Source organism: Geotrypetes seraphini, chromosome 5, assembly GCF_902459505.1.
Source record: "Geotrypetes seraphini chromosome 5, aGeoSer1.1, whole genome shotgun sequence".
Taxonomy (NCBI): domain Eukaryota; kingdom Metazoa; phylum Chordata; class Amphibia; order Gymnophiona; family Dermophiidae; genus Geotrypetes; species Geotrypetes seraphini.
The window spans coordinates 89,354,010-89,381,959 of NC_047088.1; the positions used below are offsets into that span (position 1 = coordinate 89,354,010).

The window sequence follows — 27,950 nt, forward strand, 5'->3', positions numbered from 1 at the left end:
CTAGTTCTCAGCTCTTCTGGTTACTTTCCATAAAGCTCCTATAAGTTCCTTATTTCTCAGACTATAAATCAAGGGGTTGAGCAGTGGGATTGCAGTTATATATACTACAGTAAGCAGTTTGTTAAGGTCCATGGAGTAAGCAGACTGAGGTCTTATGTACACACAAAAAGAGGTCCCATAAAATAATAAAACAACTGCGAGGTGAGAGGAACAGGTAGAAAAGGCTTTTTGTCTTCCCTTATCAGACTGGAATTTTAGGACAGCAGAAATAATATACACATATGATATAGCTGTTAATGTGAGTGTGGTTAAACCCAGAAGTAGGCCTTCAATATAAGTTACAGTTTGAATTTCAAAGGTCCATGAACATGACAGAATCATCAATGCTGTTATGTCCCAGAAGAAATGGTTGATCTCAGTGGAGCTACAGAAAGATGACTGTGATATTAAAGTAACTTGAGGAACTAGATTCAGAAATGCATTTGTCCATGAAGCAGTGGCTAGAATAAAGCAGACTTTCTTGTTCATGATGATAGTGTAATGCAAAGGTTTGCAAATGGCAACATAACGATCATGGGCCATGGCAGTGAGGAGGTAGGCCTCAGTAGCTGTGAAGACCATAAACAGATACATCTGTATCATACACTGAGTGAAAGAGATGGAGTTATTCTGTGCTATGAGCACTGCTAACAATTTAGGTACCGTGACAGTCACAAAACAGATTTCGAGGAAGGACAAATTGATAAGGAAGAAGAACATGGGGCTGTGCAGCTGGGAATCATAGCAAACTGTGAATATAATAAGAAGGTTTCCTGTCAAACACATCAGATAAATAATCAAAAATACAAGGAAAAGGAGAAACTGCATCTCAGGAAACTCAAAGAAACCCAGAATGATGAATTCTGTCACTTCAGAGTGATTTTTCTTTTCCATTTTTTTTTCTGACCAGCTATTGGAATGAATAAACAAAAACAAAATTATAACAAAATCATCTAATGTGCATATTATTTCTTTTATAATATAAAATACAACCAAATTCTATAGTTCAGAGTTTTCCTGTATAACAAGAGTATTTAAAAAAAAGTATCTACTGTATACTTATGAACAGCAGCTAGGGTTTAGTCACTTCACACCAAAGGATCCACCAAGAATGAAGTAGATATTAAAACATCTTCATACAGTAACATAAAATCCAACATGAATACGTTTCACAAAAGTCATTGGGGCCCTTTTGCTAAGCTGTGGTGGAAAAAGGACAAGCGTCCCACCCACCGTATAGGGGGCAGCGGCAACAAAATGGCCGAGGCCGTTGCCTGGGGGGGAGGGAAAGGGGGTTGAGAGGGGGAAGAAGGGGAAATCGGAATAGAGAGAAATAGGGCCAGGAAGGGGGGGTCAATTAGGGTCAGGGACCAATCAGGATCAGGGACTTAGGCACAGGGGGGTGGAGTGAGCGAAGGGAGGCAACCCAAACTGTTGCGGAAGCTGCTGTTCGGCTCTCGCCATAGGAGTGTCGCAGCGTGTTGATACCCCACTGCCTGCTTGCCTTACCTTGCGCTGGGCTGGCTGGGTTTGAATATCACCGTTGGAAGTTAGCCCGAGGCAGGTAGGCAGTGGAGAGGGTGTCCGGGCGTTCCCCTGTATCGGTATCTTCAGCCAATCCCTGCTTCCACATGGCGGGTGCGGTCCAGTGCTGCTTCAGGTAGGCCCTGCATGGTGTAGTGAGATAGTTGTAGGGGAGTGAGGTGAGCAGAGGGAAGGTCTGGGGGCCAGCGGGGAAGGAGGAGAAGGCTGAGGGGACGCACGCCAGAGACTTAAGTAGGTTGTTCTGTGAATCCTATGGTTCCGGTATGTCACCGTGCTCTGAAAGTGTAGAGGAGCATTCCAGTGCCCCCCCCCCTTGCCGGCCCCCGGCAAGTGAGGCATGCTAGGTAGGCAGGGGAAGTTCTGTCCACCCAAAGTCTTGCGAGTACAGAGGACCGCCGTGAGATGGGGATCCGACAGGCTGCCACGAGACCAATCGGACAGCCTGATGGGAAGGTTGGGCAGGCTGCGATCCTTTGGTCGCGCACGCCGAGTGCGTTCTTGGCAAGATGGTCTCCTGTATTGGAGGCTGGCAAAAGGGTCGGCTCATGCCGGTGGGGCCTTTCATGGGAGGCCAGCGGAATGCAGTGTGGTCCGGTGTGTGGCAGAGCAGGTCAGCCAGGCATGACTCTCGCGCGACAGTTGGGGGATCCTGATTTTGTGTTGGACCACGTGGCGACCGAGCTCGTGCTGCTTTGGGCTAGGGACGACTGTGAGGCTTCTGGTGGCCTTCGGGGTTGGTGGATTGCATAGCGGCATGTGAGGCAGTTTTACAGGGTCCTTGGGGCGGCTGTCTCGGGGCTTTGGTGCTTCTGCGCTTGGTGCATGGGTAGATGCAATCATCCACTGCTGCCATGGTCCTTTCCACCGCTGAGCAGTTAGGGGAGTTGCTGTGTAGCTAGGCCGGCTGCTCACAGTTATGGAAGTGCAGGGGGATGCCAAGAGGAAGAGGACATGCTGGTTGGTCTTGCTTTGAAGGAGACGGTTGGTCACTGTCTGCCCAGGTTAGGAGGGACAACAATTATGCAGTTTGCCTTTGTCCCAAACCACTACGTGGCTAGCTTGGAGAAATGTTGTGCTGGTTTTCACTCACATGGCATTATAGTTTAGCGGCCATTTTGGGCCTCCACATGGCCAGGCAGGCTCATTTGTTGTTGGTAGTCACTTAGGGAGTTGAGAGCAGGAGTCCATTTTCCTATGTTTTGAATTAGAGCTGATTCCCAATTGCAGTTTGGGGGAGCTGCAGCCTTTACACCCAGGTGGGGTCATTTGGCCGTCAGGGTGGGCAAAGTAAGGATGCTTTACAATTTGGAAAAATGACGAATACTTAATTGGCTGAAGGGCAGTCACACTCAGTAGGGGTTACTAATTTCATACGGGGGGGTCACATCGTAGCTATACATTTTGGTGCTTCTTTGCAAGCAGTGACCGTTCCATTCAGAAGGCAAGATAAGGGTTACGGTGGACGGGCAGATTAGAGCAGCCATTTGGCCTTATATGCCGTCAAGTTTGATTAAGCACATAGGATCTCGCAGAGAAAGAAAGAGATAATGGTTACTGCGAAGGGCAGGATAGAGGGGACATTGGGCCGTTATCCTCCATCATGTTTCTATTAGGCATGGGGGGGTTGTCCAGATTGGCTATTTGGCATATATCTGCCAGCATGCTGCTATGTTCCCCTGGGGGACACTGGTGGGTTTGGATGCCCTTCCCACTCGCACACGGGTTTAGAGCTGCAGCAGCTGATTGGTAAAAGGCACTTCTTCCACCTACCCAAATGGGCCATTGGGCGGTTCTGTTTCTATTTTCGGTGTTTCCCCCCCGGGTGGTTTCGGGCAGCCTTACGTGTGTAGTGAAGGCACTGCTCACTGGGTGAATGCACTTTTTCTCCCTGGCACCTATGTGGCTAGGAATAATTTTAGCTTCAATACTCGCCCTGTAGTTTGGGGGTTACATCTGCCTACACAAGTGATACAAATGCATTAATATATTGTGTGGGCTGATCGCTAGTTATGTGGGTGAATTAGTATGGGGATTTCAGGTACAGTTAATTATTTATCTATTTATTTAATTTTCCATACCGTTCTCACAGGTGAGCTCAGAGCTGTGTACATGGGTTTATTCAGGTACTCAGGCAATTACCCTGTTTGTACCGGCTTGTCTGATGGGGCAAAGGGGACAGGGTGCCAGGGGGCATGGGGAGCAACATGGGTTTGGACCTTCAGCCTTCGGGTGCTGGGGCTTGGGGCCACTGCACCACACTGATATTCACATTCAAGCGGGAGTGAACATTTCCATAATAGACATGTCCTTGTATGCAGGTATGTTAGCAAGCCGTCATTATTGTTAGATATTACTTAATATCTTGTCCGGAAGGGCGCCAGCTGATAACACCCATACAGGTTGGCGCATGGCAAGGGTTCCACGCAAAGGAAGAGCATGCCCTGGAGTACAGTTGCACAGCATAGCCTCCAGTGGCATTGGGGATTGTGTACCGCATAGGACGATCATGGCATCACAATTGAGGGAACCAAGTCAATCCTCAGGAACATGACGAAGACAACGGAACACTATTTGGAAGTGAAACTAATTTATCAAACGGGTTTAGGTGGAGAGGGACAGATTCTTTAGACTAGCAGGGACAACTAAAACAAGAGGTCATTCAGAAAAACTGAGAGGAGACAGATTCACAACGAATGCAAGGCGGTTCTTCTTCACTCAGAGGGTGGTGGACACCTGGAACGCGCTTCCCGGAGAGGTAATAAGACAGAGTACAATTCTGGGGTTCAAAAAGGGACTGGATGACTTCCTGGAAGCAAAGGGGATAACAGGGTACAGATAGAGGTTTACCGTACATTGAGCGAATAGGGTATGGATATTTTAGGTTAGGTAGGGAACACTTTCAGGTCGTGGACCTGGGGGGCCGCCGCGGGAGCGGACTGCCGGGCACGATGGACCCCTGGTCTGACCCGGCAGAGGCAACACTTATGTTCTTATGTTCTTATGTTTAAGTGATCTTCGGAATAATCGGTATGACACATGGTTAAAGAGTAAGTCACTTAGAGTGTTGTTCTTGGTCAAAGTCAGTTGCATGGTGGTGTTTTAGTTGGTTCCTAACTTTGGTAGGAGCTTAACTTCGGTAAGATCAGATTATGTTGCAGTAATCAAGTGAGCTTAGGACTAGTAATTGTACTAATAGTAATTATACTAATAGTGTAAATAACACGAGCTAATAGTATAAATCGAAGTATGGTTATGGTATGTAATTTCCATAGCAGAAAAAGCACATTACTGAGCTGTCAGGTGGGTGTCCATGTCAGTTGCTCATTTAAGGCCACTACTGGGATTTTATAGTGGGGGCTAATAGGAAACTTTCTCCCTGGTAAGCGAATGGATAGTTCCTTGTATTGGTTCATTGGGGTGACAATAAATATTTTAGTATCGGGGTTTGTTTAGTTCAAAATTTTCGTCCACTCGATCGATGACGGATGAAATGAAGGGTCTGGTTTCGGTCAAAAGTGATGTCATCAGCATAGGTACGTGGGGCGATTTAGTTTGGATAGTCCACGGCCTAGTGTAGGCAAATAGGTGGAACAGGGTAGGTGATAGGGAGGAGCCTCGTGAAAGCCTCAGGAGTTGGTCCATGATGGGAGCAGACTTTGTCACATGGCATCTAGCTAGCTTAGTAGTATGTTGTGGTCTACTAGGGTTGCTTAAGTCAAATTGTAGGACTAGTGGTTCACAAACTGAGCACTCGAAGGAGGTAGCCCACAATGGAGGCTGTTTCGTCACGGTAGTGTTTGTAGAATTTTGGCTTGGAAAATTGGTACCAGTTAGGGTTTTTAAAGGGATTACAGTACCGATCTGCTGGGTTTGTTTCTGTGTTTAGGTTAATTAATTTGAGAAGTCCTTTTGCTACTAGTTGTGGAGCATCCTAATTTGTTGGAGTAGAAGGTACGACATTACCAACTCATTGGATCAGCATTCGGTCCTTCTTTCTATTGCTCTATTGCACACCTATGGACCAGTTTGGTTTTCATGCTGGAGAAGGTCAGATCCCTTCCGGTTAGGTTCACCATGAGTCAAATGCCTGTCATTAGCAATTCATTCTTCCTCTTTGCAGGACTCGTCCACGTCAGGGTAGCCATGAGACTAAGGGCCATCTTGTGACTTACACTTCCATTAGGCCTCTAAATGGAACGAAACTCATCGCCAAAACACAGTTAAGCTTGGCACCCTCTCTGGTGACACAGGTATCATGCTATCATCAAGCTCACATGGGCAGTTGACTTTGGTAAGACTTCGGGGGAGCTTGGTGTTAGGGGAGATAGAAGGAACTTTCCATGTTTATTCTATTCCTTGATGTCAAGGTAATTCGATGATGTCCAGGGGTATTCCAGAGACATCCTTCAAGGGCCAGGGCTTCTAATCGGGGGGGGGGGGAGGAGGGGAGGAGGAAGAGGGGAGGAGTTCAGCGTAGTCTAAATTACATGCCATTATACCCTCCTGACACCTGGGACTAGGCTGCCTGAGAACACTATGTTGCTGGTCCTTTGTGTACTACCGGGGGACACTTGCTCCTCCTCTATGCAGTGGCAACTTAAGCACAGGTTCGGTCATGGGTCTTAGGACGTTGGACTCATGGTCGCATACTTGGGGGAGCATCTCGGTAACATACTTCATGTGTCTTAACAGTGTTAGTTTCGTCCTCCACGACTCATTAAAACCGGGAAGGGACCATGTCAAAATGGTATCAATTCCTCTTTAGCCAGTTTTTGAGATCGCAGCATGTTAGGTCGCTCGACAGCAGCATTTGAGCAACTCTGTATGAATGTCAACTTTCTCTTGTCTGTTCACGGTCACTGTCACTCTGGAATAGTGCAGGAATTGGGCCCAGCTCTGCCAGCTGCTATCGGCCCTAGCTTCCTTGATCATTACTCAGTAGCATCTCTGATGTGAGGGGTCAATGAAGCACTCATACGGTGTGATCTCACTAGCTGATTTGACCGCTAAAGGACATCACTTGCAGCATACATCATGTATTAACTGTTTTTTTTTTTCTCTTTACTTCACATGGTTTCTCTTTAGTCATCAGCTACATCATTTACCACCTGTAGTTGCTTGATACCTCATTACCTTGAGATCTTGAGACTTGGTGCTTGTACCAGCTCACTCGGTTATTTTCACCGACAAGAGCCCACTAAAAGATAAGAGGTTGAGTCCCATACTCATGAGCGTCTGGGAGGTAAGAGCGAGCGTCTCTGAAATGAAGGGCTCAGGCCATTGGGGCACTCTCAAGCGCCCTTATATGGAGGTAGGGTATGGACAAAGGGTAGACGCCAAAGGGTGTACTTGTGAGTGTGAATATTACTTGCTTTCAAGGCCAACCTGTGGGGGGACCGCAGCCGTATGCTTGGTAGGGACCCGAGATAAGCGAGGTTTCACTATCTCGGGTTGTGGCGGAAATAATCCTAGTGGGGTCATAGCCACAGCTTACAGATAAGAAAGAACACTCCATTACAGTTGTTGATAGCAAAGATGTGGCGACGTATAGCTTTACAGAAACAAGTGAGGTAAGCACTCAGAGGCTTGCTTGTCTCCTGGCTTGGACAGCGGGGAGGCCATGTGACATGACTTCAACAACCAACAGGTGGAGGACCCCTCCTTGAACGGGATGGGGAGAAGGCAGGGCAGCTTGAATGGCTATCCCACAAGAACAATGGTGGCCCAGCTAGAGTCGCTGGGCAAGACACATTTCAGTTGATGGGTGCAATGTGATGTTGTGCCTATGGTATAAATATATATATATATTCCTATAGGAATTCATATATATATATATATATATATATATATATATATATTTTATATATTAGGAATTCATATATTAGGAATTTATATATTAGGAATTATATGTATTCCTAATATATTTTATATATTAGGAATACATATAATTAATTAAAAACAAATGTTTAAAAAATAATTAGTATCGTAAATGTAAACTTAAAATAAATAAATAATTTTGTAAACCATGTAAGATTTAATAGGCAGAACAGAGCATGTTCAATGTAATAAGTTTTCATTGTCAGCCTTTCAGTTCAAATTGAGATTTAAGGCGCCCCCCCCCCCATTTTTTGGGGTTTTTTATTGCCAGCCAAGGCAGTAAAAGCTGTGACTCGTATAGAATTCCTATGAGCATCAGAGCTTTTACTGCTGCAGCCGCTGTTAAGAAAAATAATGAGACTTCATAAAGGGGGACAAAAAAAAATTGAGGGACATTTCTAATATGACATCTAAGTCTAATGTGATATTTTGTAAAAAAAATAAAATAAAAAATTCCAAAAATAGAATGGTGAACATGGTGATTTTCAAACAAAAATATCTATCTTTTGTTATGAAAATTGCCATTTTCTAGACTTGTTTGTGCCATGTGTCTTTCTTTAAATACCATTTTCAAATAAAAATGTCCTTGGGAAAATGTATAAAAATTCCATTGGGATGTTTTATGAGCCAGTATTCTTATAACACTGGTCATACAGACATTCTAGCAGTCCCCTTTACATTGTATTGTGAGTCTTCCAGGGGCAAAAAAACAGCAACTGTACTCCAGTGTGCACCGTTGCAATAGCCCTCAAACCTACAACTATCACCTATGCACGAGGGGCCGTTGCAAAGTTCTCAGCCCAACCAGCAAAGTTGGAGCAGTCTCCATCAAGGGCTAGACAGAGATTTTCACTTTTTTTGTTCCATATTTTTCCCACGGAATGGATAAAGTGGAACGTGTACAGCTCTTGTTGGAGACTGCGCCAATTTTGTTGGTTGGACTGAGAACTTTTCAGTGACTCCTCGTAAGTACTGCAGGTATTTAGTGGTTTGTGGAGGGCTCAAACATTCTATTACAAGCATACTAGTTAAGAGTGGAATATGGTCCTGGAACCCCATCACGACAGTCCACTGCACTGATCAGTAGCCTATTCCTGGGACATGCTTGCTGCACAAGAGAAGGCAATGGCAAACCACTCCTGTTCCTTGCCATGAAACACCACAGGAGGGATTCCTCACTGTGCACGTTGCCAAGAGTCATTGGCCAACTCAGTGACATGATCCATCAATCTATGTGGAATTTTGCATTTGCAACTTACTTTTCATTGGTAAAGCTAAGAGAATATTGAAAAAAATCATGGATCATGGAACATAAGACTTGTATTAGGGGTGTTTGACAGCAAAACCAACAGTGCAACATGCAATGGCATTGGGATACAAAATTAAACATTTCTGTTTTATTATGGTTCTTGGCAGAAAGATGATATAGACACAAAACATTTATAACTTGAGCAGAGGTTAAACTACATAGTTTCACATGTTTTTTATGAAAGGAAAACAATTTTCCTGCCTATATTTCATTTATATTTAGGGTTTCCTTATTTTCTGATTTTTGTGATTGTGTAATTAATTATTCATGAACGCCTATAAATAATCTCCCTCTTTTACTAAGGTGCGCTAGCCGATTTAGCTCACGCCATTATATTCTATGGACGTGTTAGCATTCAGCACGTGCTAATATTTAATGCGCGCTAAATCGGCTAGCTCGCCTTAGTAAAATACCCCCCAATATTTATTAAAATATGTTTGAGAGGAAGTGATCAATGTGGGCTGTCATAACATTAGCATTCACATTCCCGTCACCTGCAACTGAAAGCTAATCACCATCAATCAATAATCACACAACTCAGTTTTATTGGAATAAATATTTGGCCGCAGCTTTATTATCTATCTATTATCTTCACTTACAATACAATCTGTGTCCAAAAACCAACAAACCCCCAATGCATATTTCACACATCCCCAGGGAGCTATTCGGTGTCGAAACTAGCTCCCGTTAAGTCTTTAAATTTATAACATTCCCCCAAACATGGCCCACGGTGACGCAAGGCCATGCTTCCCCTCCCCTCCCCCCAAACATGACCCACGGTGATGCAAGGTTATGCTTCCCCTCCCCCAAACATGATCCACGGTGACGCAAGGTCATGCTTCCCCTCCTCCAAACATGATCCACGGTGACGCAAGGCCATGCTTCCCCTCGCAGTAGTATCGCATACGAGTGTTACATTTATTTATTTATTAACTGCTCATCTCCCAGATCCAACTGGGCCAAACCCCATTTTCCGCCACAAGCGGTGACAGCCTCGAGCTTGTCATCGCTCCCCCACCTCATAAGCTGCGGCCAACATCTTTAAAACAAGTCTCCAACAAATCCTAAAGAGTACCCCAATAAAATTGGCCAAACCTATGCCTGAAAAGTAGACAGCATCAGGACAATAATGTCTAGGGAAAACAGCTGCAACAAACTCATGAGAAACCACTCTAAACCCCCAAAAGCTATCCGTAACTCCAAAAGCTTAGTATTAAACCCATTTATGCAACCACTCAATAGCAACCATGTCCCAGTCCTCCTTACACACTCAATAGAGGACCAAACAAAACAAAAGGGATGGGGGCATTAGGGAAAACACAGACAGAAGACAACAGATCCCGCCTCAGGGGCAGTATGAAATCCTCTCCTTTTGCTGAACAAATGTCACAACCCATCAAAAGAATCAGAAGTGAAACAGAATAGGAGATTAGGAAATTGTATTTGCTGGAAAAGGATTAGCAAGAGTCATTCCCAACAAATGCTCCATACACCTAACCATAAAATCTATAGTCCATGCCCCACTGGACTCAGAAACAGCTAAGACAATCCTCCCCAGCCCACTAGAATGGTACACAAGATACTGCACATTCCCGTTACTCCACACACACGTACAAAAGAATCCAAATTCTTGATCCTTCCAAGCAGGTGACCAGGGAATAGGCAATTGCATTTAACCTGCAGTCAACCCAACATCTTCAAACAGCTACCCCTTGAACACAATAGCAGGTTGAGAAGGTGCCAGCTCACCCACTCGATAAGCTGATAAGTGCCACAAAAAGGCTAATCGCCAGAGCACCACTACAAATCATGAAGTGCACACATCAGGCAATACTGTAAACAAATGTCACCAAACTCTCATTCAAAAAACAAATAAACAAGTAAACCCTGCACATGGACACTGGATCACACACACCCACAACCAATTTCAGTACCAATTTCATAACTTCCATAAAATTCCCTCACCAGCAAATGTCCAATGAACCATCTTCCAAAATCATCCTACAAACAAACCATACAGAACTAATAGAACATTCGGCTGCTCCATATGAGAAAAGAGTAACACACCTCTGGCACCCAAAAATTGCAGAAAATGAGTCAAACAAAGCAGTTTGGCTCCCAGCACCAAGCCAGCGCCTTGCAGTTCCTCGTAACCCAGTCTGAGGACATAAGCAAAGCCACCTAGAAAAAAAAACATAAGGACAGATAAAGACCAAAATTAAATTACATTAAATAACATTACAGATTTCTATTCCGCCATTACCTTTCAGTTCAAAGCGGATTACAAAAATGTCCAGCCAGTATACCCCTCCACAGCAACAATTAACTTCTCCTCTCTCCCAGAGAGTCCATGTGCCTATCCAATGCCTTCCCCAATTCAGAAACTATTTCATGCATCTACCTCACCTTCTGTAACAACATAGTGCCATACAGTACTGCAGAGCCCAGCACTGCTGCTCTGCATCCCTTGCCCTCTTACTCTGGATTTGCTGTCTCATGTATAGTTAGGCCACATAGGTATTTAAACATCACTATTATATCCCTTCTCATGCCCTTCCTCAAAGTATACAGATGGAGATCATGAACTCAGTTCCCATATGCCTATAGGACATAGACCATCAACCCTTGTAGTAGCTTTCCTTTGAACTGAACTTAAATGTACACAAAATTCACAAGGAGGTCTTACCAAAATTTTTAGAGGGGCAGCAAACTTCCATTGTCCTGCTGGCCATACTGATCCCCATGCACCCAAACATCTGTCTAGCTTTTGCTAGCACTATTATAACCTGGTTGCCTCCTGAAGCTCATCACATATAATCACACTAAACCCCACTTCTCATTCGTACACCAAGGTCTTCACCCCATAATCACACCATGCGAGCATGAAATCTGAGCTGCACAATAGGAAGCCATTCTACAAACTTAAGCCCATCCTTGTTAGGCACACCATCAGGACTGTCTGGTCCATTACTGTTTTGGCCTCCTCCACAAAAAGGCAAATCTTACTTACAACCCTACAACAATCCCACTTACAAAATTGTGAAAAGAACAAGCCCAATAACAAATCTTCAAACACACTACTGATAAGATCCCCCCTTGGCATAGCCATCTCCTGGGACCACAACCCACTGACACTTTACTGACCAACTTGTTCCTGCACCAGACCATCAGTGGAGCCCCCCATACCGAGAACACTGAGTATGATATGCCTATGAAAATGGTAAAATTACTAAAATCAAATACACCATATTCACCACACTCCCCTTATCCAAACCCATCTCTAGTGAATTCCCAAGCTCTGTTGTAAAAGTGTTTCTATTGAGATACTTACCAAAAAGTCAAACTTACCTGCCTGTATATCCCTAGTGCTGCCTTTTTTCCATTTGTTGTGGAGAGAAACCACATCCTCTCTGCTCTATTCCTGCATTACCCACTCCCGACTCTAAAGAAGCAGTGAGAAGGTCAGTCAGCAGAATCACCAGAACTACCCCCAAATTCCTGCATTACCCTTGGATGTACCTCGCAGTATCCACCCGTAGTTCTAACGAACCCTCACAAACCCAAGCCACTGAAAATCAATCAGGGTTTATTACACCTCCTGCCCCAGTCACATGAGGTGTTTGTACACCCTCCTCCCCAAATACTTAAGCTGTGAACCCAGAACAGAAAATATTAGTGAAGAAGTCAGCTATCTTTTTATCAGCTGCTACTTATTGCCCCCTTGGGTTCCACAATATCACTTTTGCATGTCTTCCTATCCCTAATAAATCTAAAAATGTCTTGTACCCCATCATTACTGTGGCAGCTATTTATCCTTCCATCTCCATCTTCACTTTCCAGACTACTCGACTAACCCCCCCTTTAACTCTATCCAATAGTGCCTCTGATGCATTGCACCTCATAAGAACATAAGAATTGTGATACTGGGACAAACCAAAAGTCCAGCAAGAACAGTATCCTGTTTCCAACAGTAGCTAACCCAGGACCCAAGAACCTAGTGAGATCCTATAATCCAAATTCCATGCCCTAGTAATAAAACAGAAATTATGCTGCCTATCATAGGAATAAGTAGAGGATGTCCCCAAGCCATCTCAATAAGGCCCTATGTACTTCTCTTTTAGAAAAGTATCCAAACCTTTTTTAAACCCCGCTAAGCTAACTGATTTCACCTCATTCTCCAGCAATGAATTCCATAGATTAATCACATGTTGTGTGAAGACATATTTCTCTGGTTTGTTGTAAATCTAGTACTTAATAGCTTCATTGCACACCCCCTAGTCCTAATATTTTTGGAAAGAGTGAACAAGCAATTCACATCCACCCTTTTCTCTGCACTCCACTCAGTAGTTCCTATACATGACATACACAATAACTTTGTTCAAGTTTGCTCACTACTTACCTAGATGATTCCCCACTAACACCATAAAAACTTTCCCCTTTAATTTCTCCAGCACAAATAAACCAAACCCTCATTTTTATTACAATGCCCCCCTTTCCACAGAGACAGACACCAAGAAATCTATTTCCCCCTAACATAAACACACACCACAAACCCAGAAAAAACAACAACCCACAAGTACATAATATGAATGGACCTGAAACACCAAGAACAGGTCATCTCCAGCTAAGCTAACAAATCAGGACAGCTGACACCAAGCTGAATCGACACAGAAAGAATGCCAGTCACAGGAAGATACAAGAGATCCAGAAAGGCCACAGCACAAAAGAAAAATTAGGATAATGGCCCCTATTGACACTCCAAACAAAATTTTAAATCACAATGCTGCGAAAATAGTGACGCCGTACAGTCATGCAGCCGCTGAGCACACAACTATTGCAAAGGCAGCTACCAGTGCTTCTCAGCCCCCAGACACCAAATCCACGAAGGCCACAAATCCACACCTCTGCCTAGCTGTAAAAAACAAACACCTGAATGCAGCATCAGCACCTCCCAACTCCCTCCTTACCTCTAACACCAAAATTTCACATCAAATCCTCAAACCTTTCCATAAGTGCCCAACCGTGTGGCACACAGAGCAGCCAGTCACTATCCTCATGAACTAAAGACCAACCACCTGCCAGCTCCCCTAAACTAGCCTACTAAGAAACAACCTGGCAAAATTACACCTCAACAGAAAGACCTCTCTGTGTCACACAAAATAACCCCAACAGGTAAGTCCCTCTCTGACACACTGTACATTAGTGAGCAAACACCTTTCACATCCCATCTCCCTCACAGCCAGCCCACTCTACCCATGGTCATGCAGACAACTCACCAAATGGCAGCCCAATGCTAACTGCTGCTCCTCACAGGGGACTTTTGTGCTGCCAGGCTGTTAAACCTCCACAGAAGAGCCCAAACTGCTCCTCTCCATTGCAGTCTCTGCTTAATCAGGCAACAAATCCAGCACCTGGCAGACAAATAGTCTGCCCTGACTAAAACACAGACACAGAGAAGGTTAACAAGGTAAAAAATTCCCTTACTCAAAATAAACCAAACTTCCTAACATTAAAATCACAATGAAAAAGAATATTTTTAGTAAGAATTAATATACTCTGATGAGAATAATCTTTTCCTGAAGAGACTACTCTACTGTTCCCCTTTCATCACAGAGTTCACTCCAGCCTTCCACAACATCCAACCAATCACGTGACTGCTCCACCCCATCACCTTAGAAACCTCCCTAATCATTTTTCTTTCTTACAAGCTCTGTCTATTAACCCTTTCTTACTTCCTCTTATAAAATTGTCAATCCTTATTCTACAGACCCTTGATAACACCTCATATATTCCCCTTACCCTCTGTCCCCCCTCCCCCCATCATTCAATAAATATTACCAGCTGGTGACATCAGCTCAGCTAATGTTATATCACACCAGATGAATCTGGTGTTCTTCTTTAAGGGGGGAATTCGTCAACAACCGCTAACCATGTTAGCACATGCTACCATGAGCTAACAGTTGGCAAACGCTAAACACTAAAAACACCCATAGGAATATGGGGTTATTATACTGCTTGAGGAGCATCAAGACTCAAAGTCACAGCCTGATGCTCACAGCCAGGGCTTAAAAGAGGTTTGATCCAGGTGTCCCTCCCCCCCAAACCCCAAGAACATCTTCTCACTCCCCCAATCTACCCTCAACAGCCCAATGAATCCCCTCAATGCTCCCTATCCAGCCCCCCTTGATCAATTGCTCTACTTTGCTCTCGGTTTGGAACTTGAATCAGTGGTGTTTAGGGCCAATGCTCCCAGGCCACTGGAATAACGTTACCTGTGAGGTGACTCGAAAGCAGCCATGGTAGTCAGCAGCCTGAGGGACTGTTACACCATAAATTGCTGAAGCTCACAGTAAAGCAAAGTGCCATAAATGTTCACCTTTCTCTACATCTTGACAATTTCCAACCTAACTCATGCTATTTTTGCACAGATGCCATTTTATACAATGAGACCCTGTGCTAAAACAGCACAGCTTGTGATGAAATAACCTATCTTAAATGGTAGCTCACATTGGTAAAATAACTCATTTTCATAGTAGCACATGCTGATAACTACACCCTACACCCTAACGCTTATTGAAATTTAGAGTCCTGCAGAAGTGCAAGCATGTTTGACAGCTTTCAATTAAGCAAGTACTATAGAATGAAAGACTGTTGTGGAATCCGGGTGCGAAGGTGCCATTGCAAAATAAGATTTGCTTTATTCCATCATTTTGTAATATAGGAATCCTTTGTGTCCCAGTGGTAGAGCTGTTGCCTCAGTACACTGAGGTTGTAGGATCAATCTCATCCCTATCCCCATTCCTTTTCCCCTTTTTGAATTCTGCATTTGTCCCTGCCACCAAATCCCATTTTAAAATTGCCCTTACTGAATTCAGATAAAAGCACACACATAGCTCATGTGTAGTTTGACATATGGGTGGCATAAATTGAGGGAGAAAATAGATGAGCTCATCATTTTCAAAGCTAAGAGCTTCTTTTACTAAGCTGCAGTAAGCCGGACATCATTAGGTGAGAGATATAGGAGCTTGCAATGATGGTTTTACCGAAAGGGCCCACTTTACAACCTCTAGTCACAAGACGGAACTGTTGGGACAGTTACACAGTGATCTATTTTTTCAAGGAAAGCTGTTGATCAATGGTGTGGATTTCAAAATTAAATTGACTCATAACAAAAACTCCTTCTGTTTAATGAGCAGCGATGCGACCAAAATTATAAACTCCTTATCCAAAACGCAGCCCTCATCATAAAGAGAGTTAAAGTGACTCCCAGAGTATTCTTGGGACATGCTGAAGCGGTACTGAAAGCTAACGCTTTTAAAAAAGGGTTCCAATCTCCAATTATTTACAGTCTACCTGACACTCCAGGTAATTAGTTCTATATTGAAACGTATTTTTAATTTTACACTTAGCTTCTCATGCAATTTTCTAATGATCGCTATTTACTTGTATCTTGAATTCAGTGTTTCATACCTGTAGCTCTAATATTGTTACACATATTTTCTTGTAACTCTTCCTATATTGTTATTCATTTATTAAAATATGCTATCTTACTTTTATGTTCTATACTTCATGAAGTTTATAATAAACTTTTCAATAAAATTTCATGAAATGAAATAAAGTATCCCATGGTAAATTTCAAATGCGCATATGCTACCCATGAGCTAAAAAATACTGGGACAGACAGTGGACATATATATGCTAATAATTTACCCCCTCTTTTACAAAGGTTCGCTAAGCTTTTTAGCATGCGCTAAACACATGCTAAACGCTAATGCATGCATGTTATCCTATGAATCATTAGCGGTTAGCACACATGTTGATTTAGCATGTTCTAAATCCGCACTAAAACGCGTAGCGCGCCTTTGTAAGAGATCCTTAGTGTACCGGAATTGCTCTATATTAACCCCCTCCTTTACAAAACAGTAATGCAATTTTTAGTTCCGACTTCCACAGTAACAACTCAGACGCTCATAGGAGTTAAATGAGCATTGGAGCTGTTACCGCCATGGTCGGTGCTAAAAAAACATGCAGAGGTAGTATATAAGACTTTACCACCTAAAAATATGTGATGGCAAGTCCACATATGCTAATTTTTGTTAATGGCCATCTGCTAATAGAAATATGAGCACAGAGCCATTCATCAAAATTAGTCTTTTTCCAGCCACTGATAAACTGACACCCTCTTTTAAAAGCCACGTAGGCCGTTGTGGTTATCGGCTTTGTAAAAGAAGGCCTGAGCGCACTAAGGCCACTTTTCCCACAGCTTTGCGAAAGAAAAAATAAGATTGTGGGTTTTTTTTGCATTGTTTGAGTTTAAAAAAAAAAATATGTAAAAACAGGTAAAAATATCTGCATGAGCCTTTTCCTGGGCATTTTGTTTTTAACAAAATTTAGCCCTACTTATTTCTTCAGAACTTGAAAAAAAAGCAGGTTTTACTCCTGCCTACATACCTAAGGTGAGCTAGCCGATTTAGCATGCTCTACATGCTAACACCCCCATTATGTTCTATGGAAGAATTAGCATTTAGCACGTACTAATATTTAGTGTGCGCTAAATCAGAAAGCGCGCCTTAGTAAAAAACCCTCTTAGGCATATATTTATTGACCAATACACCATACAACCTATTTTCTGAATATCATGGGTTAATAGATTTACAGAATCTTTTCTGTTAATTTTTTTACACCCTTATTCCACACAGGATATCTGAACATTAAAAAAAAATTAATGCGGTCAATCTGTGACAACTCATACTCATATTCAGGAGCGGTCACTATCTAGGTAGCAGTACTGAATATCTACATTTAATTCAGCCATAGCAGTTGGTGTTGGGTTGTTCTTGTTGTTTTTTGTTTTTTTTAATGCTGACTACCTCAGCTGAATAATGATCTGAATCTTTCCAGACAGATAATAGAAAATATTGGACAATATGAGGGGCCGCCGCAAAGTTTTCAGCCCTACCAACAAAGTTGGAACAGTCTCATTCAAGGGCTAGACACTTAGGGCTCCTTTTATCAAGGCGCGCTACGAGGGTTAGCGCGTCGGACATTTCATCACACGCTAACCCACGCGGCAAGCCTAAAAACTAACGCCTCGTCAATGGAGGCGTTAGCGACTAGCGCAGCAGGCAGTTGAACGCACGTGGTATTCTGCACGTTAACCGCCTACCACACCTTGATAAAAGGAGCCCTTAGGGGTCCTGATACTAAGGCGTGCTAGCCATTTTAGCGCACACTAAATGCTAACCCGTCCATTATAGTCTATGGACGTGTTAGTGTTTAGCACATTTTAATATTTAGCGTGCCCTAAAACAGCTAGAACGCCTTAGTAAAAGGACCCCTTAGTCCAGCAATTTTCCACTTTTTTTTCTGTATTTTTCTGCCAGAACAAAAAAAAAAAAAGGAAAATCACTGGACTAAGTGTATAGCCCTCGATTGAGACTGTCCCAACTTTTTTGGTTGGGCTGAGAACTTTTCAGCGGCCCCTCAAAGCACATTCATTCATAAATATACATTTAAATCACCATCCTACATTTAGAAATAAAAAGCATTTTTTAATGAAGCTTTAGATAATCTGTTTGTAAATGTAGTTCTAAGGGTCATATATTCCATAAAGATGTTCTTGCAATTGAACAACCACATGGTCCTATATCCAGTGGCGTACCAAGGGGGGGCAGGAGGGGAGGTCCGCCCCGGGTGCCAGCCCTGAAGGGGTGCTCCCGGCCTGACCGTTCAGTCCCCCCACACCCCCGAAGGACCGCTCGCCCCACTGACCTTCCTGCACCACCTGTGAAGCAGCAAGCAGCAGGATCGCGAGGTCAGCTATCCCTGAGCTGCTTGGGCGCTGCTTCCTGCGCCGCGGTCCCGCCCCCTCCTCTGATGTCAGAGGAGGGGCGGGAATGCGGCGCAGGAAGCAGCGCCTAAGCAGCGCAGGGATAGCTGACCTCGCGATCCTGCTGCTTGCTGCTTCACAGGTGGTGCAGGAAGGTCAGTGGGGCGAGCGGTCCTTCGGGGGTGGTGACTGAACGGCAAGGCCGGGAGCATAGGTAGTGCTGCTTCATAGGTGGTGCGGGGAGGCCAGGGGGACGAGCGGTCCTTCGGGGTGGAGCGAGTGGGCAGGCAGGCATTCAAGGGGGAGAGGGGTAACAGGCAGGCAGGCCTTCAAGGGGGGGGGGACAGGCCTTCGGGGGGGTATGCATACCTTCAAGGGGGAAGGACAGGCCTTCAATGGGGGGGCAGGCAGGCCTTCAAGGGGGGACAGGTCTACAAGGGGGGACAGGTCTACAAGGGGGTGGGCAGGCCTACAAGGGGGTGGGACAGGCCTTCAGGGGAGGTACAGGCCTTCAGGGGGGATGCAGGACTTCGGGGGGGTGCAGGCCTTCAAGGGGGGGACAGGCCTACAAGGGGGTGGGACAGGCCTTCAAGGGGGGTGCAGGCCTTCAAGGGGGGACAGGCAGACCTTTAAGGGGGGACAGGCCTTTGGGGGGGCCCTGGTTTAGAAGTACACGGAGGGAGGGGGTGTTCAAAGAGACATGCATATGCCAAACTTTGGGGGAAGGATGAAGAAATAATGGGTCTGAAAATAGAGGAGAGGGAGAGAAATGATGGACCATGGGATTTAGGGAGGGAAGGAACTGAAAGGGAGAGAAATTGGACACAAGGGATGGTGTGGAGGAGGGATAGAGATACTGTATAGGAGGGTAATTGGGAAAAAAAAAGGGAGAGATGGTGGACTCTGGGGTGGTGGGGAAGGAGGGAGAGATGCCGGATGAAAGGGTAGTTAAGAAAAGGTGGATCTGTGGAGGGAGATGAAAAAAAGGAAAGATACCAGACTTCCTGGGGAGGGAAGGGAAATGGAAAGGGAGGACAGAATTGGCAGATGGATGGTTAGCACGCAGAAAGAAGAAAGAAGGAGACCCTGGCAAGCAAGTTATCAGAAGAAAACCAGAGCCTTGGACCAACAAGATTTGAAATATAACCAGACAACAAAAGGTAGAAAAATTAATCTTATTTTCTGTTTTGTGATTATAATATGTCAGATTTGAAATGTGTATCCTGACAGAGCTGGTGTTGGACTGCAAACGTGAGCTAGGATTTAACAGAGAGAGGAAAAGTCCTTTTTGTTTCTTTATTTTATTTACACCACAGCGCCAGTGTGGTTAGGAGAAGCCAAAGGGGGTGAAAAAGCTATAAAACCCACCAGGAGTTTTGAAAAAAAATCACCCAACTGGGCAGGAAAATCGAATTGAAAAACCAATTTAATAGGCTGAATCGAATCGAAATTTTTTTTCCTGAATCTGGCAGCATTAGTTTGCGCTACTGTCTTAGACTTTAGGACCTGGGATTGGGGAGAGATGGCATCCTCAGTATTTTATAATGCAAGTGAAACGAGGATTTGGTCAGACTTTTGAAGGGTCTGCAGAAAAAAAATATTGTATAGGCCGGGGACATGAAACAGCAGGAAATGGGAACTTTTCTTCCTTCTATTTTTGTGAATGGAAAGGCTGAGGATGTCAGAGAGTTCAGCTAAAATATGTGCTTTATAAGAAAATATAATAATGTGTTTTATAAAGTTTATAGCATAGCTGGCCTACCCACTGAGGTGTTTCTAGTGGTGGTGGTGGCAGCGTGTCAATGTGTTGAGAGGAAGAGGTGGTCTGGGAAATTCTGCTGAGCAAACTCCGGGCCCATTTCCACCCCCCAGTTAGTCCACTCCACTCAACTGGTTCACACACTGAGTGGGTCTTTGGGTGTTGTGTTGGGATCTCTTCCAGTGGTTTATCAGTATCTCCTTCTGGTCCAAGGAAGGAAACTTTGTTATCCTTAGCATTGACCTACAGAATATGTTTGTAACAGCGCTGCTTGTGTGGCATTAGGCTATGTAGTGATCGAAAGAAAAAAACAGACCTTTGCACATTTTTGCACTATATGGTGGGTGTATGAGGAGATTCACATTTCCTGCACAGCTAAGTCCATGTGAAGTTACCTTGTGCTGTATTTGACATCTAGCAAGGTCTCTGTTTGAAAGGAAAGATCTAAACTTAAAAATGAAGTGGCCAGAAGTTATGGTAAAAGCAGATAGTGTAGCTGGTTTTAAGAAAGATTTGGACAAATTCCTGGAGGAAAAGTCCATAATCTGTTATTAAGACATGAGGGAAGTGTCTGCTTGCCCTGGATCGGTAGCATGGAATGTTGCTACTCTTTGGGTTTTGACCAGGTATTAGTATCCTGGATTGGCTACCATGAGAATGGGCTACTGGGCATGATAGACCATTGGTCTGACCCAGTTAGGCTATTCTTATGTTATGTTCTCATCTGTAGGGGCCTTTGTTTTCACTTCTTATTTTAATGTATTTTTTTTCTGGGAACTTATCAGTGTTTTTTATAATGGGAACAAAAATGGAAGAGAATTAATGTGTGTGGGATGAGGGGGTAACTAATTTCTTCAGCTAAATAATTCAATCCACTTCAAACAGACATAGGAGAACTCACGCACCATTCACACACCCTCCAACCAAAAACGTCAAAAGAAAAAAACTGTTCGACAACCTCCTAGCCATTCGAGGTGCAACACTCGACCCCAACTCTATAACCAATTGACATCGACCACATACTGCAAAACCTTCAAAAAGAAATAAAAACCCTTCTATTCAAAAAACACATAAAACCGAACTAACACAATCAGAACTGTCCCAAGCATCACCTGCAACTACTCCTTATGTACTTCTGATGTCATGACAATTCAGACATAATTTATGTTATGTTATGTTTGGAATATAAGAAAATTTTCACTGCCTGTTTCTATTCTGACCATTTATTCCGTTTCATGGTCATTACAAAAAATATTTTTTTACATGGGGGGGGGGGGTGTCAAAAACTGATGGGCCCCGGGTGCCACATACCCTAGGTACGCCACTGCCTATATCTATAGCAGTTTTATGACTTTCAATGACAGTATAGTCAGTAGCCCTTTGATGATGACCAGAGAGCACTTGAAACACTTGGACGTTATCACAGCTACTAGAAGAGTGGCCTAATAGTTAATGCACTGAGTTGTGAGCCTAGCTAAGCTACTAAAACCCTCCAATTTGATTGTAAGCAGAGTAAGACAGTATATCAAGTCCAATCCTCTTTACCTTTACCTATTTCATGCCTATTTTATTAATACTGAGATACTCCTGAAACACTCTTGCACAAATTTGCACCAGCTCTGAGACAGATACAATTATCTCCTTAAGACTGCAGAATTATTTCTCTCCATACATCTTCAGTTTGAGATGAAATGGATGATTGAAGAGCACAGAGCTTTAGGTCATACAGTTCTACAGTATAGCTGAATGCTGGTTTGTATGAATTTTGAATCAAAATAAAGACACAGAAAGGTATACTTACTTGTTTTGTCTTTGTTTTGTTCTATTTCTATCATTTAAATTTCTCCAGAATTCTACTGTTCAACGGCTCCCCCTTCTGCTTCTATTCCTTTCTCTCCTCTCTTCTACCTTCCAAAATATTTAGATCAATGCTGTCTTGTTAAAATGTTTATTTTATTTTTATTTTTCCTCTAACTCTACTTTTCACTTCTCTATTACCCTCCAAGTACTTTAGTTAGATTGTGAGCCTTCGGGACAGTAAGGGAATTTTTCAAGTACCTTTCTTATTTCTAATCTTAATGTATATTTTCTGTAAACCGCTTAGAACCTAACGGATGTAGCGGTATATAAGAAATAAATTACATTACATTACATTACTTCTGCCTCTTAATTTTGTGGCAAGGAGTCTTTCCTTCTTAATGGCAAAGACTTGTATCTGGCAGAGATATTTAAGAGATTTCTGGGGACAATGATATAAAATCCCAAAAGAATTTTCCAGGTATACAACTTGAACAAAAGTATAACAAGCTGAAAAGTGAATTATGTCAACATGGTTACTCTTGGGGCAATTATCCAAATGGGTTACTTTGACGCACTAAGACAGAAATGAACCTCACCCCTAAGTCAGGTCATGTGGAGTATGATCACAGACACATTTGCTGCTAATGCTCATCATAATACTTGTATTTTGCCAAAGAGAGATTTCTCTGGAGTTCAAAAGATGTAAAATCTATTGGCAACATATCCAGGTATGATTGGAAATTCTCTTTGATCAACTGTGGCTCCCATAACAATGGGATATATTTCTATATTTTTCTGACATTTTGTCTTTGTCTTGTTATAGGGGAAAACACCCTCCAGGGATTCAAGACAAAGTTAGACAAGTTCCTGCTGAACCAGAACATACGCAGATAAGGTAGACCCAATTAGGGCACTGGTCTTTGACCTAAGGGCCGCCGTGGGAGCGGAGTGTTGGGCACAATGGACCACTGGTCTGACCCAGCAGCGGCAATTCTTATGGTCTTATTTCTTGGTATTTGAGGGTCTCTCTCTCAAAATGAGTGAAAGATTAGTCATTCAGGACTGACACCTCTATAACACTATTCAACAAGCATTTTGCTACTGGAGTTGTATCACCTGTACATGCTGACTCTAAACCTGAAAACGGTTTTCGTCTATCAAATCCTGTTTTTATTATTATTATTTATTTTTAACTTAAATATCAAGCATTACAACTTGTACAGAAAGCAATTAAGCCTGGAAACACTTTAAATTAAAGTATAAAACTTTAACAATAAGTAAACAAATCCTTTTTTAAGTTATGCGTCAGATGTACTTGTTTTTGTCTAAGTTGTGTCACTTCTTTTGGTCTGTAACTGGGATACACCAAATATATGTGCTTATTGGGGCAAATAATAAAAAACAAACAAACAACGTCTAAAAAGTTGCTTAAATGGGTACTTGGACGATCAAAACATAACATAGTAACATAGTAGATGACAGCAGATAAAGACCCGAATGGACCATCCAGTCTGCCCAACCTGATTCAATTTAAATTTAAATTTTTTTTTTTTTCATAGCTATTTCTGGGCAAGAATCCAAAGCTCTACCCGGTACTGTGCTTGGGTTCCAACTGCCGAAATCCCCTTTAAAACCTACTCCAGCCCATCTATACCCTCCCAGCCACTGAAGCCCTCCCCAGCCCATCCCCCACCAAACAGCCATACACAGACACAGACCATGCAAATCTGCCCAGTACTAGCCTTAGTTCAATCTTTAATATTATTTTCTGATTCTAGATCCTCTGTGTTCATCCCATGCTTCCTTTAACTCAGTCACAGTTTTACTCTCCACCACCTCTCTCGGGAGCGCATTCCAGGCATCCACCACCGTATCTGTAAAGTAGAATTTCCTAACATTGCCTTTGAATCTATTACCCCTCAACCTCAAATTATGTCCTCTGGTTTTACCATTTTTCTTTCTCTGGAAAAGATTTTGTTCTACGTTAATACCCTTCAAGTATTTGAACGTCTGAATCATATTTCCTCTGTCCCTCCTTTCCTCTAGGGCAGTGTTCTTCAACCTTTTTACACCCGTGGACCGGCAGAAATAAAAGAATTATTTTGTGGACCGGCAAACTACTAAGACCGAAATAAAAAAACACATTTTCGCCCGTCTCCGCAAGCTCGGTCCCCACAAACCATCTGATCCCATCTGCACAAGCCTCAGTTATGATTTTATATTGAACGTATTTTATTAAAGTATAAAAAGAAACAATATTCTGTACAATTGTCATTTTATAAATATAAATATTCAGAGCAAGGACCAACAAAACCCCTGTCTCCCCTCCCCTTCACATATATCCCCTCTACTATCAAGAAAACTGAACAAGCCAAATTATTACAGAATGCTACACAGAAATATCATGCTAACAGAATACTGCAGTCACACATGATAGGAATAGTGTTAGGCTTTGCAGTCCCCAGTTATGTCTCTAGCAGGATATATATTTCAAATCTGATATATTGTAATGACAAAATAGAAATAAAATGATTTTTTTCTACCTTTTGTGGTCTCTGCTTTCATCTTCTTTCCACTCTTCCTTCCAGCGTCTGCCCGTTCCATCCACTGTCTGGCCTCTCCTCCTTCCATATGTATATGACTTCTTTCTATGCCCCTCTCTCCTTTCCATCCAGCCTGTGCCTCCTCTCTCCTTTTTACATCATTCATTCCAGCTTCACTGCTTTCTTCATTTTTATCTCTCCTACACCAGATCTAGCATATTTATCCCTCTCTCATTTCTCTGCTGACCCCCTTTCCAGCATCAATCTCTCTCTACTTTCTCATTCCTGTCTCTCCCATTTCCCTCCTCTAATCTCCCTGCCAGCTGTTTCCTTCCTTTTTTCCTTCTCCCTTCCCTCCTCCTCCCTATCCAACAGTAGCTCTCTTCCCATCCCTTTCCCTCTTCCCCTCCCAGCAGCATCTCTCTTTCTACCTCCAGGTGCAGTAGCAGCTCTCCCTTTATCCAGCAGCTTCCAACAGTGGCTTCCTCTCCTTCCAGCAGCTCTCAGTACTTGCCTGCAGCAGTGATTTCCTTAGGCAGCCTTGGGTCGTTGCTGCCTCTGAGGAAGGGGAAGTTGCCAAAGTGAATCACTGCCCTGGTAAGTACAGAGCTGCTAGGAGAGGAGACAGCCACTGTTGAAGGCTCCCTGCACATTCGCGACCCCCCCCCCCCGGCAAAAACAGCTTTGCACCGCAGGCCCTGCCGCCCAAGACGAGCCGGAGGCCCCTATCCGCCGCATCCTGCACGTGGGCAGAATCTCAGCACAGACACTGCTGATGGCCCCAATCCACACGCTGCCCCCCACCGCACACGCTGACCATCTCCCTTCTAATTGCAGCTTCCCCGCGGCCCTCTTCGGCGACTCGGTCGGGGCAGCGATCAAGACAGGCTGCCGACATCGGGACCTTCCCTCTCTGAGTCCCGCCTATTTTGTTTCAACTTCCTGTTTCCGCATAGGCGAGACTCGGAGGGAATGGCTGACGTCAGCAGCCTGTCTTGATCGCCCGAGGCTGGGAGGAACAGAAGATTTCCCCGAACATCACCAGGGCAGGAAATTTAACAGCGTTCATCTCGCCAGTCCTGCGCGGACCGGCAGGAATTTTCAGCGGACCGGCACCGGTCCGCGGACCGGCGGTTGAAGAACTGTGCTCTAGGGTATACATATTGTCGCCTGCCGGGGTCTCTAGGAGCAAGAGAAAGACCACCGACAGGTGGCAGCACTACCCTGGCGTGGCTCCCAAAGTGGAAGACCTCACTGGTGTCCCAATACTTTGGGCTTCGCTACAATAAAGTACAGCGAGCCAAGTCAAATCAAAACAATGTCCAAAGTTTAATTTGTATCCAAAACACGATTAGAAAACCAAAAAATCATATAAAGAAGCACTAGCGTACAAGCTTCCTTTTTTCCAAAGAGAAAAAAAAAACAGATTTTTATCTTTCAAACAGTTCAGTGAAAGAACAGCAGGGTTTATGTTAGGTAAGTTCACAATCAAGGTTCCAGTGCTTCACCCTGCACTGAACCACAGTCTCTGTAAGAGCACACAAAATTAGTCCCATAAGAAGTTCTCAAGAATACTCTTGAGCCCTGGACTTTCAATCCAAAAATCCGGATTCTTCACCAGGCACTTACATTTCACATTGTAAAGCAAACTTTAATCGTGAAAAGAAAAAAAAATAAAGCCTTACTGCAGGCTCTTATTATTCCAGCAATAATCAGTTTTCAGTCTCTCCCCCTGTTGTGCCACAGAATTGCTGGCTCCCCTTTTATTACTTAGCTTTAACAAGCTCCCTCTGAATCCCAACCCTCAGATCTTCGGGGCTCCTACCCCAATTCTGTGAGTCCTTGGAACTTAGATAGCTAACAGGGAAACTGCTTCACAAGCCAGAAAACTTTCTTCAGTTTCTCTGGGCTTTTGCACAGCTGGAGTGCAACAACGTAATCAAGCTGGTGCAGCACTGCTCTGAGCTTGGCTTTACACACCAAACAAAAATAGTTTTCTATCAATCTTCACCACTATATTCTTATACAGCTCGGTACCTGCAGTACTTAGTGAGAAGCTGCCAAGCTCACATCCATGGCTTCCTCGATGTCAGCTTCAGGCATTGTCCATTCATCCGTGTCCATATTTTCTGGAATACCCAGTTGCTCTGCTGGCTCCTGAGCAATGGAATCCTCACACTCCATGGGTTCCTGAGCGAGGTCTGACCTTTGCCTGGCCCGGAGAACCTTCTCTGCCAGGTCCTCGTGTGCAGCCTCTCTTGCTGCCTTGGAGAGCTGCTTAAGAGTCTTTGGGCCACACCCTGTACTAGGTGTGTGTGTGCCTGGCTTTCGTGTTCTTGGGCTCCCTCCCAGGTTGCTGGGCAGAATACCATTGGGAGCCTGATTAAACCTCTTAGTGTAGCTGGGGTTTTTACTGGGCCGTGGAGCTAACTTGTATTCTGGCTCCTGATCAGGTTCAGATTAGAGAGTTGCGCGGGGACAGAAATCCCACCCGTCTCCACCCGTCCCCGCCAAAGTCCCACCCGTCCCCACCCGTCCCCGTGAGGACTCCCACCCGTCCCCACCCGTCCCCGCGAGGAATCCCTCCGTCCCCACCCGTCCCCGCGAGGAATCCCCTCCGTCCCCACCCGTCCCCGTGAGGAATCCCCTACGTCCCCGCCTGTCCCTATAAACTACAGAAATAGTTATTTCATTTAATTATGCTACTGAATTAAAGGCTCTGGTAGAAACCCATTTAAAAATAAGCAAAAAGACTTTATTAATTTGGAAATATTAATTGGGAAGAATACATACTTTATAAACGGGTTTCTACCAGAGCCTCTAATGTTTATAAATTTTTATCAACACAACTAATATACTACTTTATCCTTAAGCAAAAAAAAATAATAATAATAATTTTTTTCCTACCTTTATTGCCTGGTTTCTGCTTTCTTCATGTTCTCATTCAATTCCTTCCATCCACTGCCTCTCTTCTCTCTGTGTCTTCCATTTGCTCTGTTACTGTGCCTCTCCCTTTCTCCCCCCTCCCAAATTGGTCTGGCACCCATCTTTTTCCCTCCGCTCCCCCCATAGTCTGGCACCTCTGTCTTCTTCCCTGCCAGCGTCTTCTTCCCATTCCCTCTTCCCCATTTCCTTTCAGTGTCCTTCTCCCCCACCATCTTTCCCATGTCCTGTCAGGCAGCATCCTTCTCCCCTCTCTGCCTTCCCCATGTCCTTTCAGCGGCCTTCTCCCCCCTCTGTCTTCCCCAT

The 27,950-nt window shown here is 43.9% G+C and overlaps 1 protein-coding gene across 1 annotated transcript; it reads right to left on the reverse strand.

Moving 5' to 3' along the window:
- On the reverse strand, window positions 1-26,885 carry LOC117360343 (olfactory receptor 1G1-like). The gene is made up of 3 exons (XM_033944039.1): window positions 26,772-26,885; window positions 6,718-6,781; window positions 1-812 (listed from the first exon to the last, which is right to left on the reverse strand). Exons 1-3 carry the CDS (start codon window positions 26,883-26,885, stop codon window positions 1-3), a joined length of 990 nt encoding a protein of 329 aa, XP_033799930.1.
- Window positions 26,886-27,950: the final 1,065 nt, after the last annotated feature.

Excerpts from the sequence above, each read along its gene's own strand:
- LOC117360343 (XM_033944039.1), bottom strand. The coding sequence starts at position 26,885 with ATGGAGTGTGAGGATTCCATTGCTCAGGAGCCAGCAGAGCAACTGGGT. Across the intron at positions 6,782-26,771 it reads ACATCGAGGAAGCCATGGAT|TGGGCTCTTGTCGGTGAAAA; the intron begins GTGAGCTTGGCA and ends CTTATCTTTTAG. Across the intron at positions 813-6,717 it reads CCAAGTCTCAAGATCTCAAG|GAAACCTTCTTATTATATTC; the intron begins GTAATGAGGTAT and ends TGTGTTTGACAG.